Source organism: Magallana gigas, chromosome 8, assembly GCF_963853765.1.
Source record: "Magallana gigas chromosome 8, xbMagGiga1.1, whole genome shotgun sequence".
NCBI lineage: Eukaryota > Metazoa > Mollusca > Bivalvia > Ostreida > Ostreidae > Magallana > Magallana gigas.
Genome location: NC_088860.1, coordinates 5032299 through 5052703, shown reverse-complemented (window position 1 = coordinate 5052703; position 20405 = coordinate 5032299). Strand labels below are relative to the sequence as shown.

General features: G+C 36.9%; 1 protein-coding gene and 1 long non-coding RNA gene across 10 annotated transcripts; one reads left to right on the top strand and one right to left on the bottom strand.

The window, feature by feature from the left end:
* Nucleotides 1–840: 840 nt before the first annotated feature.
* Nucleotides 841–1519, bottom strand: LOC109619037 (uncharacterized). The gene is made up of 2 exons (XR_002199871.3): nucleotides 1379–1519; nucleotides 841–1193 (listed from the first exon to the last, which is right to left on the bottom strand). It is a non-coding gene; the product is annotated as an uncharacterized lncRNA (long non-coding RNA).
* LOC105330597 (5-hydroxytryptamine receptor 4) lies at nucleotides 1472–19103 on the top strand. 9 transcript variants are annotated; one of them, XM_034471770.2, is made up of 4 exons: nucleotides 1472–1612; nucleotides 8442–8505; nucleotides 12363–12542; nucleotides 16733–19103. In XM_034471770.2, exon 4 carries the CDS (start codon nucleotides 17247–17249, stop codon nucleotides 18393–18395), a length of 1149 nt encoding a protein of 382 aa, XP_034327661.2. In that variant the 5' UTR covers nucleotides 1472–1612; nucleotides 8442–8505; nucleotides 12363–12542; nucleotides 16733–17246; the 3' UTR covers nucleotides 18396–19103. The 9 variants fall into 9 exon arrangements, with proteins under 9 accessions (XP_034327661.2, XP_011430667.3, XP_034327663.2 ...); XM_011432365.4 differs by lacking the exon at nucleotides 12363–12542; XM_034471771.2 differs by lacking the exons at nucleotides 1472–1612; nucleotides 12363–12542 and adding an exon at nucleotides 7623–7671.
* Nucleotides 19104–20405: the final 1302 nt, after the last annotated feature.

Here is a 20405-nt window from a genome sequence, read left to right as displayed (position 1 = left end):
GGCAATGGCAATTGACTTAAAGTCAAATTGATACCGTACATCAAGTTGGCCTGATTTACGGCGATGTGCGTCACTTCACCATATTAAATAACGCGTTTAATTATAGTTAGTGATTTTTTGTGTGTGTAAAATATGACCAGGAGAAAAACACAAATATACCTGATTAAATGTCTGAATGAAATAAACCTGTCATCGATAGACTCCATACTCATTCTTGTTTACTTGAAGTAATTTTTGTGTGAGAGACCCCCCCCCCCCCCCCACACACACACACACCACACCCACCTCCCCTAAAAACGTGATTGCAGTTATTTGGTATGTGACCTATTTGGGCCTTTTAACAAGATACCTGGATTTGTCAACATGGGTGAATACATTATCGCCTTTCTCTCAAGCAAATTTCTTCTGAAAGTTCGATATCAAACAAGAAATATGATTTAGAAGGTTAATGAATATGCATGTATTTTAACACTGCCTTATCCAGGTATTATTCCTTTTATTCATAAACCAAAAAATCTATACATACTTCATTCCAATATTCCCTTTTTCCCGGATACGCACAAAAGATCAAAGTAGAGCAATCAGGTGAGAGCATGAGATTCCGAAACCCTTAATACTTCTAACATGATTGGGTATGTTTTTTAAAAGTGTATTGATCTACCTGAAATGATAATCGATATAGGCAACTATAATCGGCGACACGATTCAGTTACAGCCGGTATATATATATATAGATCTATAGGTAGTCTGTATATGCTTTGGGGGATATTGTTTTCAAAAAAATGGTAATTTGATAAGATCAAAAGGAAACAAAAAGCATGGTCTTTTTTTCCATGGCAAATGTAATCCAGGTCTACTAGAGCAGAAGAAAAGCAACCCAACACTCGATAATTCCTCTGAACGTGTGCCTGCTATGTCTTCATCGCTTTCGGAGTAAAGAAAAAAACCTTGAGTTGATTGTGCACATCTGTAGTGAAGAGTGGGCGACTTTTTACATAATTAGGAGCACTTTACAAAAACATTCGAGGAATGTCCAATAAGTAAGACCTCGGGAAAAGAACGGAGGCTTCCATTGGCACACGCTGGCTGCTGTGCAGTGGCCCACTGATAAATTTATCCTTCTTCAAAGATTCCCAACACCTTGGACGATCCCCGCTTGATCCAGCCCGGTCGATCCCCACCAAAGGTGTTAACTATAAGAAAGACGATGCAATGAAAATCACTATTGGAGCATTAAATTCCTGGAAGGCCGTAATAATTACATTTGATAGCAAAGCTTTGTATTAAATCCAGTGATCTCGGCTCAGTTCGTTCGAAGCGCTGCAGAAATTGATAGAAGGCAACGCGAAACTTATAATAAGAGAATAAATAGCCTCACCTCACATCGTCCATAGTACTACGTTATCTGGTGGAGGCTTTTTGGATGTAATGATGCTACTTGACTCGGTCTGCCAACACGAGGGATAGACAGAGGAATGCAGTCACTGTCATGATCATTAATGCGTTTGTTTGATTGTACCAAATGAAGCACACTAGATTCTGGCTGCCACGGCCTCAAGTACTGTGATAACTCTTGGTCTACTCCGGAATACTTAAAGTTCCGCTCTGTGATGTAAGTATATTCATCATAACTTTTGAAACTCTGGTATTTCCTGACTTTATCGCACGATTTCCAGAAAATCATAAAGTTTTTTGTTTTAATTGCAATGATGTAATGAAACGCTATATAGAGGGCGTGCATGTTGATTTGTTCAAGTGGCATGGGGCAAGTGTAGGTACGTGTACTGCGCGAAAAGAGTTAAGTGACATTTAATATTTTGCCAATTTTCTCAATCTCTTTAATTTCCTCTTCCTTTTTCTCAATCAATCTACATGTATCTCTCCCTTTGTTCTACACTACTAGTGACAATGACAATAAACTTTATTCATAACTGAATTTACAGTGTAGAGAAAATACTTATCTATTAATGTAGTACTTCTTGATTCGCCATTTAATAATAACCTAAATATTTATTTCATTACACACGGAAATGGACTTGCTATAAAACAGACATATGCAGGGGGTGCCCCAGTAACGGAGTTATGAATTGGTGTTCTCCTACAGAAAGACTAGCCATCTGTACGGGATTTGTTTTGTATCACTCTGCGTCTGTCTTCATTAACTATCCCCGTTCCTGTAATTGTATCATATGTCAATGAAGCAGCAATCTATTGGAACAGGTTCTCTAAATAATGCAAACATTGACGAAGCAAAGCATCAATCTATTTTAAGGGAGGCATGTCTGTACACCTTGACGGGGAAACCCATCCAGATAAATGTCAGAATATAACATGGGTACTGCTTTTGTGAAATACTTTTGAAAAAATTGTGTTTTATACTTAATTGCTGGACTCACTGATTTTCTTGCAAATTGTCAAGAAGGTATGCTATGAGATTATTCGCGATTGATTTGAAGGTATATCAGTTTTAGTTCAAATTTTGTTGTGAAAACACTTAAGATTGAACACCAATACATCAATTTAGAGAGTTGTTATAATCTTATCAATGAACAATAGTGTTTTGTGTAGCAGTAGGGGAAAATTTGAGGAGAGGGTTGGGGGTTTGGGTTTGGAGTTAGAGGTTAGTTTTGTATGGTCGCAGACATACGGTCATCCAACTGAAGGTCATTTAACTAATATATACACAGAAGCTACACGACAGAAGGTTTCGTGATATAGCAGGGATTTCGCCAAGTACTGGAGAGTTTCTCTTATATCACACTATAGGTCATCTGGCCGCATGGAGGAACTCTCTATTATGTGGTTGGGGGGGGGGGGGGGGGGGTAAGTAAATTACTAGATAGATGAGTAATTGTTTACGAGCAGTTTGTTACCAGGACAAACACAATTTGGCGTTTAAAAGCTTTCTGGAAGGAAACAAACTCTCAGTGAGATTGTAACAGATAATTCTGAAACAGAACATCGGTTATAAGGTATTTTTATTACCTAACAGTTTTAATGCAACCTGGGAGATACGTTGTGTTAGCTGCATGCCTAGCCATGCAGAGAACGCCTATGAATTTCACAAGGTCTCATTGATGGAACACGGCTAATTTTGAAATTAATATCCATATATGACTTATGCATTGAGTGTCTTCGATCCAATTTCAGCTAGAAGCAAAAAATAAAGATGTCTCAAATTAGAAATTTCTCCAAGAAAAGTTCGATGTATATGAGAATTTCCAAAGACTTAGCGTTGTCTTCAGCAAATTTGGTTGAAATTGGTTATATTTATTGTCTTCATTCAAAATGGCAAACCGATTTTTTCATGTAATTGTTTAGTTTCTTAAAAACAAATGTTTGATATATTTTTAACTCTTATTGCTGTTTGCGTGTTTTATGCATGTAAATTAAATTTCCGGATATCATGCTGACCAAATTTAATATTAACCGGACTCTGCTCTGTATACAATAAATATAAAAATCTACTCGGTATATCTGCGTATTGTCCGGCATGTTTCGGCTGTCTCCTTGTAGAGTGATTTATGTATAGTGGTTTTCTCCTGTGAATCTGGAACCCAGCCCTCTCCCCTCCCCACAACCAATAAATGTCCCCTGCCTGATAAATTATGCACAAGACGGTACCGATGGTTCTGTCTGTTAGCTAATTCCTTCCGGGACTCGGTATATTCTCAGGAACATTAACAGTATTCCTCGTATTGACTAAATTAGTTCTTCGTCTTTGCCAATGGGGTATTAATTTGATCTCTCATGCTTTTCTTCAAAGATCAAAACTCCAAACGAATTTGCAATAACATATCTCACACGTAAATCTTCTGTTGAAATAAAACATAATCAACTTCGAAAACTTTATCGCCGTTTAATTATAAAAATATGTCAATATTTCTATAATAAAGACGATGAGTAGGCAGGTGCCAGCGATTGAAGTATATGCATCCATCGCTGAAACAACTAATAAATGATGTAATAAAGGGCTTATATTTTACACCCATCTTGACTCCTATCTGACGATCGGCAGTGAAGCTGAGAGGATTAAAGAATGCATGCACGTCCAGTGATGAAACATGCCGTTTTTGTTATGACAGAGTCTGGTATTAGCATTCGAACACTCTGGTATCTGTCAAGGGGTCGCACTAAATGCATACACCGCAGGAAAGGTGCACTATCTTCCATCCAGAGTGAACACTGATAAATAAATCCAGGAAAAGAGCGCCGCCTGGCGAGTGTCAAGGTGCTCTGTAATATAATTGTACATCGAACAACATCCCATGTAGTAACGTCAAATTCAATTTATAACCACCCGGTATTCTTATTCATAATTTCAGAAGGGAATAAAATGAGAAAAGATAAACGCACCGTGTTCAAAGAAATAGAACGATTATGAATTTATGCAACGATGCAGTTTTAAGTAATTTTTAATCATTCTGCATCAAAGCGGAGTTCGAAGATCAATCCCTCCCTGCTGTAATGTTGATATAGGTTTTTGATAACCTCGTTGTCAGACTCTACAATTCTGATTTGCAAGTTTTGAAAAGAGAAGTATATTGTGATTTTTTTGTAGGATACTTTTTTTTAAAATTTCATCAACTTGCACGGATCTATTTATCTATAAGAGTAATTTTCTCGAAGCTTTCTAAACAAAGTTCATGCCAATTTTTTTTTCTCGAATTATTTCATGGTGAAAGATAAGAAAAAATACCAAACACAATCGTGCCCTATTTAATCTATGTATACGTCGCGAGCATACGGGGATTTTTTTCGGGATGTGCCTGTCTATTAGCATCTCATATACTCACGTGATTGCCATAACGCGACCTCTTTATCCTTGACTAGTCACCACTGGAGGGACATGCAGGGGAGGGGCGCTTCCCTGTCCCCGTTCCATCGCTGCGTGCCTGATTTTTACTCAATATACGGGGGGGGGGGGGGGGTGTTTAAGGTGAGAAGAGTTGCATAATTTTGGGCATTCCTGGTATTTAAGGTTTCACCCGGGATCTCTATGAACCCCAGCCCTAGGTTTTTGTTGACATATGGTCATAAATCAGTTCCACTCTGTGTGAGATTGGTTCCGATCCAAATTGGAGTTCCTGTTTGATATGTTTGCGCGATATTTTAACACAATAATTAAATTGTTTGTAATCATCGGGGTTTTAAAGCAATATCTTTATGATGAACAACAGATGTTTACAAAACAGCAAATCAACAAGCCATGGATTCGTGGAAAGATAAATAAAATTTAATGCAAACGATTTGATTTCTATATCTTCTAATATCTTCTAATATTATTGCCTTAATAAAAGTAATGCAACATGCACTTGCTAATAAGTTTTTCATATCTTCTTTAACTAAAAAAACCAAAGGGGAAAAGTTGCTTTATTGTAAAAAATTTTGGACTTTATATTTAGACATGTTATGTACAAAAGAGCAGTCTTCATTCTTCACGCCCATGCCGAGGACAACATATCTATCTGAGGGTCCAACAAACCATATGTTGTCCCCACTCCCTGCATGTCAAAAACTACTCTATTGTACCATTCACTATAGATGCAAGTATTAGTGTATAACAGGCAACTAGCCAGGACTTATGCTATTTCCAGTCCGCTGAGACGGAACAGCTATCAATTAGCTACATGTGACTTAGTAGACCAGTCAACATCAAATTTGGGAGACCAGTTAAATTTGTCGGTTCAGAACTCCAAAATCGTAGTTTTAAAAGGGACATGGTGACGCACAAATGCCATGATTCAGCAAGTATCGAATTTTTACACGATTACCACATATTTTATATATCATATGAAAAGATGAACTTTTGAAAAATTACGGTGTTCCAAAGTAAATAAATCAAATTAGAAAGAGAAAAATAGAATTACGCATTGGGCCAACACAAAAATATTGAGTTTTCCTTCCGCTTCATAGCCCACGCAAGCGCAGGGGATTGTAAATACTGCAGCGTGGCATACATTGTGAGCCAGAAACCTCTCATTGAAACATGATGTCTTCAAGCACTATATATTTATTAAGATGCATTCTCTATGAATACATGTACATATTTCTTACCACATGCAGACATCGAATAACTTCAAGTTCGAATTCTTTTATCAGTGTGTCAATCCCATTGTAACTATTTTTAGACAGAAATCACAATCACGTGACACTAAACCATTGCAATGTCCAAAACAACTCGGTTTGTTTACATGTGCAATTTCCGGATGAGTTTTAATGACCTGTAAATTAATAGGTGATGACTTATGGTGCGTTAAACCTGCGTATGATGAAATTTTGTGTATTTCTTTTTATTTCCGTTGTCATAATCAAAAATTAAAACATCTATTTTTAGTCACCGTGCCACTTTAACTAGTACAGCATGCAAAGATGTCCAAATAACTCTAATCTAAATTTAAACCTTATATCTCTCAAAATAAACAATAAACATTCGGTTATAACAACGAAGAAAAAAAATACTCGAAGTTGATTTTCTTAATTTTGCGCAAGCACCCAATATCTCTCAGAGGAAAACAAGAATACAAGAGAACGAAGAATCTGGATGTCAAGAGTTCCAGACCGGAACCCAGATCATTCAATAGAGTTCACAAGTTATTGGCCCAAAGCTCTGATATTGGCCATTATGATCACAAAATGTATGCATGGGTGTGGTTTTTCATTCGCGTCCATGTATTTTTATGTATCATATCATTATTACTTTTTTGTTGGCAGTTTCATATAGCTTTGGTAATTATTGTTGCAATTAATTGGTATGATTTATACATGTACGAATAGATCAAAGAGGTAAACAAGCCACCACGGTCCCGGAATGATGACACTCTTGCCATTTCAACTTAAAAAACCCTCTTCGTCTGTCTATATACTCATGGAGAACGTTCGTTAATTAGCATTTGAATGTTAGAGTAACCTAAAAACTCGTCGTTCTGATAAACGATGGGGGAAAAAGAATACTAATTGTACAAAAGCGCAATATTTGTTCATTAGTAGGTATGTAATAAACCATGTGGTAACAATTAAAGTGGTCACGTGATTCACATTTCACGTGCCTCGGAAGTATAAATCAAGAAGAATGGGTAAACATTTGCTTCAGCTGCATTAAAGATTGATATTAATCTATAAAAACGCAAGAAAAGAGTGCAAAATGCCTGATCAGAGAAGCAAGACGAACCAGGGTGAATGTCTATTCACTAGGATCAATAAACAAACACCCTCTGTTTGTAAACTTGTAACAATCTTCAGTGCCATGATAAAAAAAACAACCCACCAATAAATCTCTAAAAGGAGTCTGACTTTATGTCTGATAAATAAGAATAAATCTGGAATTTCTATAAATCATGATTTATGAATAATAAATATTTTCTGCATATAAAATACGATCTAACATTAACAAAAAAGCACATGACGTAATATTTCTTGTTGGGGTGTTAAAATACGAGTTCTCTCAATTTTGTAGGTTCAAGTGAAATAAAACAAATGATCTTAGAATAACTGCGTAATAGTTTGTAATTAAATTTTTTTAAAAAGTTAAAATGGTTCGGAATACTTCTATCTGCCTGGTACATTTTCTTTTACTAACAATATGACGTCACAGAGTGACTGACGTCAGTGAATATTATGGGAATTTTTTTCAACATGGCTGCTCTACACTGACCTTATGGTCTTAAATAGGTATCATTTCATTTTGTAGCAATCAAATTTGCATTTGAAACTCTACACATTCGTCGAAGTGAATGCTGTTGTATTATATCAGTATGAGGTTTGTTTTGATATGAAAAAGAATCTGATAGGTTAACATAGATGAAGGGGCCATATATCTTGGATTCACTTTCATGAAGTTCAATATTTTGTTATGTTTCCGGGTCAGACGTTACATAATCAAGCATTTTTATAGAATGGTAATTTAAGCTTTTAATGGTGTATGCCATAACAGGACACAGTTATAATTGCATGTTGTTCGATGAAAATAAGTTTTATTCTACTTCATGCTATTCATACCAATTCCATTTGCCATTTTGGGTAAGCCTACTAAATGAAGTTATGAACAAGTAGCATGAAATATTGATGATGACATCAAAGCATAAGAGGAATGTCCATCGATGAAAGAATCTCTATCTGAGGAAATTCGAATCATCAATAATCTTTTACAAAAGTGAACTTATGTTTTATTCATTCAACGCAAATCAATTTGTAATTCACGGAATTCACGCCGTAAGAATTATGGACATAGAGGGGTGCTAAGCTGATTCACAGATTGCATATATCTCAAGATATAACTATGGCGATATTTTTTTTATGGACATTCCATAGAAAAAAAAATGCGACAGTCATTTGAAGAGGCCATTAATAATTGAAATTTTATATAGGCCCTTGGGAAAGGAAGAGTCATAATTGTGTTTGTGTTATGTGTTATTACTGGGGTTTTCATTTACTATTTTCAGATTATTTGGTGTATTTTATTGGGAAGTGCTTTTTACAACTTCGGGGGATGCTGACAATAGCTAAGTGAGTATGAATACTGTATAATAGGGGACATCTTTAATTGATTTAGGATGATTCTATCAAATTTGTAAATTTAGCTAGATCCAATATGTAAGTAAGCATTAGAAAAAAATCGATATTCTTTTGAAGACACTTGTGTCTATATAGTAATAAGATTGAAAAAAGGGAAAGATGCAGCGATATTTGAATAGACTTCGATATTTGTCCGAACATTTGAGACCTTGTCAATGAACTCAATGTGTTTCCAGCAGGCTTTATCTTTTATTGAAGAATACAGCAGGTGCAATATGAAGATAGACCTGTTTTTGGCATCATCTTTATAAATCAATGCCATCTAATCTTCGCTCTGTAGACACCAGTCCCGAGTTATTATAAGTACATGTACATATATGTATTCATTGAAATAATCAACTCGCTGAATCATTTATGCAGTACAAACGATAGTACACTGCCTACGTTTCATTTCAATTTATTACATTTATTTTACATTAGATGTAATTTTATCCCCTTAAGTAATTAAGTATCAACACCACCGTTTAGTTATCTCCGAAAATAATAACATTTAGTATTAGATTTATAGCATAAGAACAAATAACATGCCGGTAGTGATAAACAAGCGAGTTGAAGGGGGTGGGCAAAACATTGCTGATAGCGAGTTGTTTCTTGTTCTGTGTGTAAATTTTTACAGTAACATTGGAGCACCATGACAATTGTGTAATAATCTCTAGGCAACACGCACAATACATGCTGCACCCTCCATCGCATAAACGCAAACATAATTCTGGTAATAGGAAATAAGCATTCCTTCTTAACTATTCCGTGTAATTAAGAGTTTTTTTTATGTTTTTATTGCACGGTTTCTGGGCCCATTTCTGTTGTATTTTGTGATTTACTGTAAGAGGTTGCCCAGTTTTTGTAATTGCTAAGAGAGATCGTCCATAAGTACAATGTACTTCACCTTCTCCAATCACGCATGAAGGTCAAGGTTGCGCATGAAAGAAATGACTATAAATTCTTCTTTAAACACCTTTTTATTTTATTTTGATTTTATCACAATTTTATTAGATCAAAACAATCAGAAACTACATCTTTATTTATGTTTAAGTTTCTTGACTGCATACATCGTATTTGAGACGCACTTTAAGTCTACAAAAGAAAGAAGAAAACGAAAACCCATCCGATGTTTGAGAAAAACCAGTTGCCAAGAGTTTTGTGGAGCACATGAAATAAGCAAGATGATATCAAGACTTTGATCATAGCGGTACATTACAAGTCTGCTGTTTAATCCCCAGGAATAATGGATTCGTTATTAAAGATTCCTCTCACTCGCACAAGGGCGCAATCTAGTTTTGGTTAATGATCAAGAAAATATTTGAAACCTTTTTACGTCTTTTGAAGCAACTAGACTTAACTTTGCCACGCACTAGTTTACTTTATAATGATTTGCTTCAAACTTATCTACATTTTTCTACATTTTGTACGGGGTTATAAAACAAGAAGAAAAATAGAACCGGAATCCGGAACTGTTCCGATAAAATACCGATTTGGCAACGTCATTGCTTTATTTCCGTGATACCCGACCGCTGTTCGGCGGGATGAGACTCTGTAATGGCCGTGATTAGAGTTCCACGGTGTTTAATTTACAATTAATAATGGTATCTATTAATCACTGCACACGTTATCAAATTTGACGATAGCTTTGAGTCCTTAGGTTTGTAAAGGCCGTATCGATCTTGATTTTTGATATTTCTATGCCATACAACAGATTACAGTGCTAGTCGGTCGAGTGTAGCTTTCTTTGTATCACACTTTGTGTCACCCCTGCATGTTACATAATTACGTACGTTCTGTTTGCAATTGTGCAATACTTTATCTGTTTGGTATGAAAACCTTTTGTAATGCGCGAGGATTTCTTGCTTCCAGGTAGGATTTGTGTGTTTTTATTTGAATTTGATAGTTGCCCATAAAATACGACATCTTATCAACGCCAGGAGTGTGAACGGATCACACATATCTTCACAAAAAATGTATCGATATCATATTGTTATCCAATTTTGTTCTAATACGACCAGGGACACAATTAATCAGGAAGGGATGGGGAACTTGACGTCTTCTGCAGGATTATAATTGCATTGATGCGTCTACAAGAATTATTTCCTATTGACAATATGTAGTATAATGTAGTATGGGATTGAAAAGTATCTCTTTGAAACAAAGTTTTCTAGATTTTTTAATGAACTGAACCTACGATTTTAAAGGGGATTAGAAATGATTTGAGCTCAGAACTTCAAATTTTATTTCCATTTTTAATGTTTAGAATGGTCAATATGGGTATTTTTAATGCTTTGTTAAAATTTAAAAGTCAAATATAGAGTTATAAGCCAGATACAGTGTTTGAAATTCTTTGTTTTATACACAAAGTTCGAGCCTTGTTTTTGTATACATATGTGTGTTATTGGTATGAGATTCAAATAAACGTTGCTTTCTTCTGTTGATAATATTATTTATGAACGAATTGAATCATTTTATCTTGTTTGCCACGAGTCATTTTGTCAAAGAAATGGTAATTTTACATTATTTGTAAACAGATATAAGACTCGAGCTTTGTTTACTTAACAATGAAATCTTACCCTTGTATCTCACTTATAACTTGATTTCTAACATTCAAAATTTAAAATGCGTAAGTAAACCATTTTGTACTTGAAAAATGGAAAATGAAATGTTGATCCTAAATTGTGTCCAAGTCCCTTTAACTTGCTTGTATTCTGTGGTTTCATCAAAATTTGTTGTATACCAATGTTCGTTGATTTCGTTGTCGAGATAAACTTTCGTGATCATCTCAAAAGATAAAAAAAATCCAAGAAATTAGATATTCATTGAAGTGCAATGTTCATGAAAAACACTACTCATAAATCAATTTTTACTTCAGAATTAGAACTAATTCAGGACTATTCTCTCTCTCTCTCTCTCTCTCTCTCTCTCTCTCTCTCTCTCTCTCTCTCTCTCTCTCTCTCTCTCTCTCTCTCTCTCTCTGCTATTTATGTAGCAGGTCCTTGCTACTTTTATAAATGTTTAATGTTTATGGAATGCAGAACTCTGAATTGACTTGGTACTTGATTACATCATTTTAGTGTTACACAATCCTACTGCTATTGTCTAACATTTATATCTTAACGTATAAAATCTCTTATTTCAACACCAGGGTGTAAAATTTGAAAATGTTTTGTGTATCTGGGTAATGTAATGCTTTAAAGATTCGATAGAAGTTACTTGTGGTGTAAGTGGGGGGGGGGGGGGGGGGGGTGTTTGCAAGATTTGAGGGGACCGAGTAAAGAATGAAGAAATTAAAGTGTTTACTTGTACAATGTAAGTATAGTATACTCATCGTGCACAGCAGTGATGCACCGTGTATAGAGTAGATTATTAATGGGAATATGTAATCAATATGCACTCTATATAAGATATGTGGTAATCAGTCTATATCCATAATCCATTTAAAATGTGAACCTCCCCCAATAGTCTATAGACATGCAGCGTCGGGTAGACGCACACACGAATGAACTCTTCCCGTTGCGCTACTAAACATTCTCAAATGCAATATCTTTCCTGCTGTAAATATACTATATAGACTATGCCCTATATCGCCTACCAAATACTATTAGATCTGAATGCTCGTGATTCAACATGTACTTCAATTTTCTCGGAAGTTTAAATAAAATGTAATAGTTAACCTACCTTTAAAAATTGACAAAACTGTGCGTGTTGTGGTGAAAAGAATAGAGGAAATTAAACTATAAGAAACGACGGCGTAAGAAAAGAAGTTTTCAATAAACTTCTTGATTTGGACTTTTCAATCTTAGTATCGACCGTTACCTGTGAGCCAGCGGCTGCTGAGGCGAGGACATTGGTTCACTGACGCTAACATCGGAGCGCTCGGCATAACTCTCAGAACGGCCAGATTCCTTGTTACCGCATTGGATTCATTTTACACGGCAGCGGGGCTTATTTATGGTTCAGGGAATATTTATAACACACATAGGGTGAGTTCTTAGATGAATTTTAGGCGTCGTAATCAATTACCGGAAAAAAGATAAAGATTGGCTCTTTTGATTTAACATGCTTATTAAAATTTAAGAGTAAGAAAACCCCATAATTTGTAAGTAAATTCAAAAGTGATTAATGGTAAAACGATCCAAGTTGCTTAATTCAGTAGATATGTATTACATCGTGAATCATATTTACAGGCGTTTGGGGGTTTCTAATTAATTTCTTAACCCCAAAATCTGCTGCGGAAATTTGAATTAAAGGTGTAATTTGTAGAGAACTAGTATTCCTCTGTACTGCTGATGGACTGTTTTCGAACTCGTCCATTAATTACAATTGTCCCATTATCTTACATACAGGAGCAAAGACTCCGTAAACTGCTGAAGGCTGGATGTCTTTCATGTAAACGTTCAAAAAAGGATGTATAGATTAAAGTAGGATTGATTTAACGATTGGCTGTGAGGGTCTTGTGTCGTGGTAAACGCTGTACGATCTAAATCCCATCTACATCAATGACAGGGTCATCAAATACGAATAAGATAGCTCCTCAATTTACTTTGGGTTCAACTCTGACCAGTTACGTCACGTGTGAACGTAAGATTTTACGATGGTCGGCGTTTTTAGAAACAACAGTATAAAGCATTTGGAAAATATTATATATTTAAGAGAGAATTCCCTGCTTTGTAACATTACATCAAAGTTTCCAAGAAATTCTCGGCATTCTTGTCGTGATACACGCTTATATCTAATCAGTTGTGTATTGATACACATGTTCACTGAACCCCCGCCTGGCACGACCCTCTATGGGTTCAGTGTTCATCCTATCTGAAGACGTTTTGTCGATAATTTTATTCAGATGAGATTTACTGATGACGTAACGTAGCTAAGGACGCCTGACGTTGTCGTCCTCATTCCTTCGCCACCACTTCAAGTTATTGCTTCTCGTTAGGATCTCATTACCGCGTTATTTGCTCGTCACAGTAAGCTGTTACTACTCGCCGTGATTTATCATAACACGGAATTCCTATCTCCACACACAGCATCCAAATATACTGCGGACTGCCGATGCTCTGTCGATTGTCAGTATCTAAGCGTACTAACTCAGTGATGGTCACTGATAGTTGGGTGCTCAGGTGCCTTCTCGCGCGATCTATTAGACATAGTACACTCCATGGAGAATTCCCAGCATCACCCGTAGGGGGTTCTCTACTTGAAAAGAATCTCAACGACACAGAAAAATGTTCTCCTGAAAATCAAAATGGTGGGTACAAAGTAAAAAAGGAAACCAGTTGCTATTTGTTTAAGTTGTTGCAGCGATTCCAGGTGTGTGGAAGATCTAAGTCTTACTAGGTGGCGAGATGCCGTGTAATGATACATCGTCTGGGAACGGCTAAGAAAACATTATATTAGCAATTGGCCTAGTTTTACAAAAGTTTGCTCCCCCCTGAGTTCGATCTCAAGAGTACAAATAATTTCAAAGTACTTGTATTACAGAGTACATGTATATATAGTTTTGAAATGGCAACTCTGGTCTCTATTATTGAGTTTCTCAGCACTTCATCTCGGTTCTCTGTGGATCATACATCATGGCTGTTAGGTTCAGTGTTTACAGACATGTATATACACAACAATGCAAGCATATTTTCTCTATCTTTGAATATTCTTTGGGCCTAGGGGTCTCTAGAGTGCACGGTATGTGTTAATTTTCCTTTAACTTGTCGGGTTGGTCGATTTACATGGTGGGTTTATCGACATCCGTTAGTATTTAACATCGGCAGACAATCAACATGTCGTTTCTGCTATCTCTATAGCCTTCTGATATTTATTCAATATTTCACCGGATTTTCTTCAGTGTAACATTAGAGCTCGGGGTAAGTGTCTAACAAAATGTAGTTGCAACCTGACGTCCTGTTTTACAATGATCCCCAATACTCAATACCCATAGAAGTCCTGACAATAATACTGTGTACACATAAACTGAGAGAATCATTTCGCTTTTGTAGGGTTCATTGCTCTTGTCAATAACTTGTACTTTATCTGGAGAGAAATATTGTGGACATGTGTTCTTTAATGAAATATACGTATATTGAGCCTCTATGGACACTGAAGACTCTACCGTGATTCGATGTTTTTTCAGTGGCATGTAGTACAAGATTTTAAAGAAAATACATGCATTCTGACAAGACTAACTTAAATCAGTGTGAAAGATAGACCAGGCTAGCAAGGTGGTCCATTGACCTCTTAGTTTTGGCCAGAGTGGGTTAATTGATTGTTTACACGAGCACACTATAAGTGTTCAGATGTAATTCTACAGTGCAGTGCAGGCCAATAAAAGACTGGATAATGAAACGGTTGGCGGCAGGCACATTGTTATTATGTAAGTTATGTTGTTATGAGATCTGAAGGCTTGTGTTGGTAGAAGCATGATGTAGATCCCAGAGTCTGATACCGGCCCAGCGACGTTTACAGGCTCCCTGCACCCCCTCCCCGAATCTGTACCGTGGCTCGCTCCCAAGAACATGGGTATCCAAGTTATGTTTACACAGAATTTGCAACCTTTGTGAGAAAGTAATAGTATTTGTACAGTGTTGTGTAATGTATTAATAGAATTTGTCGATGAGCAGAGTATTTAATTTCTCGGATCATTGTTAATCCCAGAATGTTCCACAAATTACGGTTCTATATAGATCTTCGCAAGATTGGGGATTTCTGTGGTATTACGCTCTGTGGAGGCCTTGAGTATCAATATACCGTAGATTGATTGCAGCGTAATTATTATTTCAGGGAAACAAGCAATACACAACCCCGTATACGCATCAAAATATTTTCCTTTGAATATTACGAGCCTATGTTTTCCGACCCAGTGACTTTTAACGAACGTCTATTCATTCGCAAATTGCTGCAAAAACATTTAATTTAACTTTGCCGGCACAGAGACCGATATTTGTATCAAATTTTATTTGAAGAATCCTTTGTTCTGATTGGTTTCCTATGTATTGAAAATTTAAAGCCAACCGAAAAATTCTATTTCTAGAGAATGTATTTTTGACCTGAACGTTCAGAGCTGTATATATGTATAAAAGACAGGGTCTCCTTCTTACAATTATTTATGATTAAGATATCATTCTTTCTTTTGTATACCTATTTTTTAAACCGCGCACTTTCTACACTGAAAGGTTTGGATTCAATGTACATTGGATCTACAGAAACCTGATCTTGTATAAGTGTGTAAAATTTCTACGTCTCCAGGCACGCCTTACAAATCTGTCAATTTCCTCGTAAGACATCGTAAAAATAAACGACTGATTTTTTCCCCATTCATCGTTGATATATCATCTTTGCGTGGCCCATTCTTTTGTAGTGGGGAAGAACGATATTCGATATTCATGAGACAAATTAAGGATGCAATAAAAGGAATGCTTCTTATTAAACCCGGAGACACGGTGACTTCTGACGAAAGTAGTTAAGTGATTTCGTTCTGTAATTTGATTTTTTAAAGATATTTGTTTTCTTTTATTCAAGTAAGATTATTTGGGAATAAGTATTTCTTTTAGCGATGGCGTTAAATGCGACGTGAAGCGCCATCAAAGGGCAGGGATCGGTGAATTTTCGGATGGTGCCCCGCCGGCATGGCAGTGTCTTCTTGGTCTAGCTCCCAGACCCTTATCGCAATATCATGTTTAATGAATCAGACCATTTATATTTGATGTCTTTGTTTTATCTTCCTTGTCTTGACAAAGGTTGCCCGTAGTGGCCCCCGCTCCCACTAAAACACAGGGATTTAGAATTAATTTCAATGGTTAAAATACATAGCATTCATTTTACATAACAAAACAGACAATCTTTGGAGACGAAGCTTTAAATGGCTGTCCTACTTACTGGTGCAATCCAAAAAATCACGTACACCTCAAAGCCGGGTAAAAGATTTAAAATAATTGTCTCAAAGCTTGCAGGGTTCTTGCATACGAATACTTTGAGGGAACCATAGTGATTAAAAGTGCTTCCAACTTTCTTTTCACCGTTGGTCAACTTGAGTGATGGTCAGTGACAAACCCTTACAGATTAGCGAGCCTTTGGATAAATTAATTGTTTGTGAATGTAGTTTTTCGCACGAAATTGGGTTGTTTTGTACGTCCATTTTTATCCATTATAGCCACATTAATGTTGATTTTACCTTCAATTTCAGGTAAGACGACCGTCTGTACTGAGGAAGGAAAATCGTCATAAACCCGTGCGGAAAAATTGCCCAGGAAGCTTTCCCAATTAGAGGAACAATCAGCAAGTCGATATTAAAAAAAATTTGCCCAGTCATTAGGCGGACTGGCGCGTTAACAAACCACTGCTGTACAAATAGGAACCTTTGCTGCCTAATGGAATCCTTAACAAACTGATGAACCTATATTGGAAGAAAATTGCGAATTAAAAAGAAAAGTTGGGTTAATGATCACGCCAGAAGAAAAGAAATGTTTCCATTGTGTAAAGTACCTGACATTAAATCAAGTGTTAGAAGAGCTAGGTTGTAGATAAGCATCGCTCTATAAGTGAAACAAAGGAGATAACTCTGCTGAAGAGGCTGAAGTGGTTCCTTCTGATGAAAATTAACGTCACCAGTAATATTCGACTGAAGTAAAAAGGCTTACCGCCGCCGCCGCTGAACTGAGATACTCTGTTTGTTGTTAGCTAATGATGTTGATGACGGAATGTCCAACGATTCACTTAGCACATCCCCCAACTGTACCGCCGAGTTAGCCGACAAGGCGGGCCCGCCGCCCCACTATATCTATGACACGCGTGTCCTGATAGGACTGGTGCTGTCGTTATTTCCGGTCCTGACTCTGATCGGCAATGTGTTGGTTATCGTGGCCGTCTTCACCCACAAACGTCTGCGGACGATCACCAATGTCTTCGTCGTATCCCTGTCCGTCGCCGACGCTCTAGTGGCCATATTGGTGATGCCGTTTGCGGTGTACCTCCAAATCAACAACAACCAGTGGGACCTAGGACCGACTATTTGCACTATCTACACGTGCTTTGACGTAATGTCCACGACCTCTTCTATCATGCACTTGTCATGTTTGGCCGTAGATCGCTATTTGGCCATCTGTCGGCCATTTCTCCACGAACGCCTCAACAACAAGATCGTGGCGACTATGGTCGCTTCTTGCTGGGTTCTCCCGGCCATCATTGCTTACATCCCGATCCTGAAGAAATGGAACCACATCGGGATAGAGGACTATATCTACTGCTTAGGAGATTCTGTCTGTGCACTGATTGTTAACATACCGTTTGCTATCATTTGTTCCACTATAGCTTTCTACATTCCCGCAGTGTTTATGATCATTTCCAATGTGAAGATTTACCTCGCTGCTAGGACGCAGGCGCGCCATATTCGTAGTTTGGAGGCGTCCGTCCATTGCAAGCGTAGGAACAGTAAGTTCAAGCACGAAACAAAGGCCGCTAAAACTATAGGAATCATCATGGGGTGTTTCTGTGTGTGCTGGTTTCCATTTTTCATCATGAACATAATAGACCCTATAATTGGTCACAAGATAGAGTACCTACCGTGGACTATAGCGCTATGGCTAGGGTATCTGAACTCTATGTTGAATCCATTTTTGTACTATAACTTCAACAAGTCTTTCAAGACGGCGTTTCGGCGTATTTTAACGTGTAAGTTGTGCCGGGGAGTGAGCGAGTGGGAGGACGAAATGCCGGTCAGCAATTCAGAGATGATGATGAACAATCAGCATCATCATCACCACAGCCACACCGGAAACGGGTTCTCTAACTTACCGACCGAACTCTCTCACCTTAACGCTGGTACTAATATTAGTTCTAATGTTATATGACGTCACAGAAATGAAGGCATTGTGAGACAATTCAATTTATGATAAAGAATATGACGTCAGACGTCACATGGCGTAGCCAACGACGCAGCAGGATTATGTCCTTGAACGCAACGCACGGGCACGCCACGATGATCGAGCCAAAAATGGCGTTCAGGCCATGTTAATATTCACTTGGGAGAGAAAATCATTCAACCTGTCATGTTTATAAGCTGAGACTTGGAGTGATTGGGCTAACAAACTCTTCACCATCTTGTTATAATTTAACTTTGATGCACTGTTTTAAAACAAATCTTTAATTGCTATCAAAGGCTATTGATTTGATAGACTGATTTAAATCATGGAATCAATCTCCAAACCAACGCAAAAAATTCAGACTTGGGAAATTAAACAATATGCATTCAGGTCGGCTGCTTTGTCAAAGAATAACGTGCTTTCCGTCCATTCTTTTTAATGCTCAGTGCTTTGTTTTCGCTGAAACTACTAAAAACAAAGGAAAACATGATTTATTTCACTAACTTTTATTTTTTACTCGAACTTGCTCACGACATCGAGTGAATATCTGAAGCTTTGTTGGACTTTGACCTCTGTTAGTTTGTTGAAGCTGACGAAATACGCTGGAGTTTGTTTTGTCATACCATTAATCTATTAATTCATACATTTATTTATTTTGATTTATACTTAAATAAAAAGTTTACGTTTTTGAAAGAATTGATAAGATAATTCGATTGTTGTTTTACATACATTTATATTTGTACATCTATATCAGAACGTGTCTTTGAGAATGCATGCGGGTACTGTCCAGATATCAGAATCATTGAGGTCTTGTTTTTTTCAAGCTAGTCAAAGCATAAAAGAAAGGAGATGTAATAATTATGTTTAAGTAATATAACAAATACTACAAACTACCAAACCCTATATACATGTAGTTATATAGAGCTAACTTTGGAAAATCTTCCTTCGTTGACGTTTTCTTCCTGATTCGTGTAGAAAAGAAAGGAAAACTTTATTTTTTTGCCAAAAAGAAATTAAATATTCATTGAATACACTATGTGTATTGTGACCTCTAACTTCATGTTGGGTGTAACTCGGTCATAATGTTACCGTGATCCTATCCATATTGCCCCGGCAGAACAATACAGAACAAAAAAGACGGACACAGTCGGCACACAACAGGGAAGTAATGGGGTCTCCTCCAGTAGAATCCCTGAAAAAAATTAATTACATGTATATACACAAAGTATGTATGACATAAGAACAAACGCCAGGATTCCTTTTTCTGACGGCCAGTTAATTTCCTTGTTTATTTTTGTTTTATCGTGAAAAGCTTCCTGAGTGAACGGACTTACCCTACTTCTGATGTACGTACGGAACTCTCAGCAGCTCGTTAAATTCAAAGTAGTGAATGCTATAATTAGAATATGTACTTATATACTATATTTCAATCTTATTCACTGACAAAAGTAATAATGGTGTACAGACAGAGGACTAATGCGTACAAAACCCTCAGCTGTAGCTCGTTAAATTCACAGCAGCGGATGCTTTAATAAGAAGGCACTGATTTTAATTTTAAACCCAGTGTCGAAAGAGTAGGAATGGCATACAAATCGAATGCAATATATTCCTTCATACTCTTACACAGCTATCATCTACCCATTGGCAGTCAGCTAAAATACATGTAACTATAGATATAGAGGCACTCAGAATCTAACAATTCATCAAAACGCATCAGATAAAGCTAGTTGAGTAACAGTAATTACCGCTTGGTCTAATGCATAATTAATTTGATCACTATAAATTGTACTATCAATTCGCAGACTCTTTGAAATACCGAACTTAAAGGTCAGGAGAAATAACTGACGTTCGCCAAAAGATCGAATTTAATTAAAATAGGACGTACTGTACACTATAGAGAGACAAATCACAACGATTAGCGGGTGTTATAACGGATTCATTAAATCCACCGAAAAGTCGCAATAACAGCTACTAAACATATTAGGGACCGCTACGACA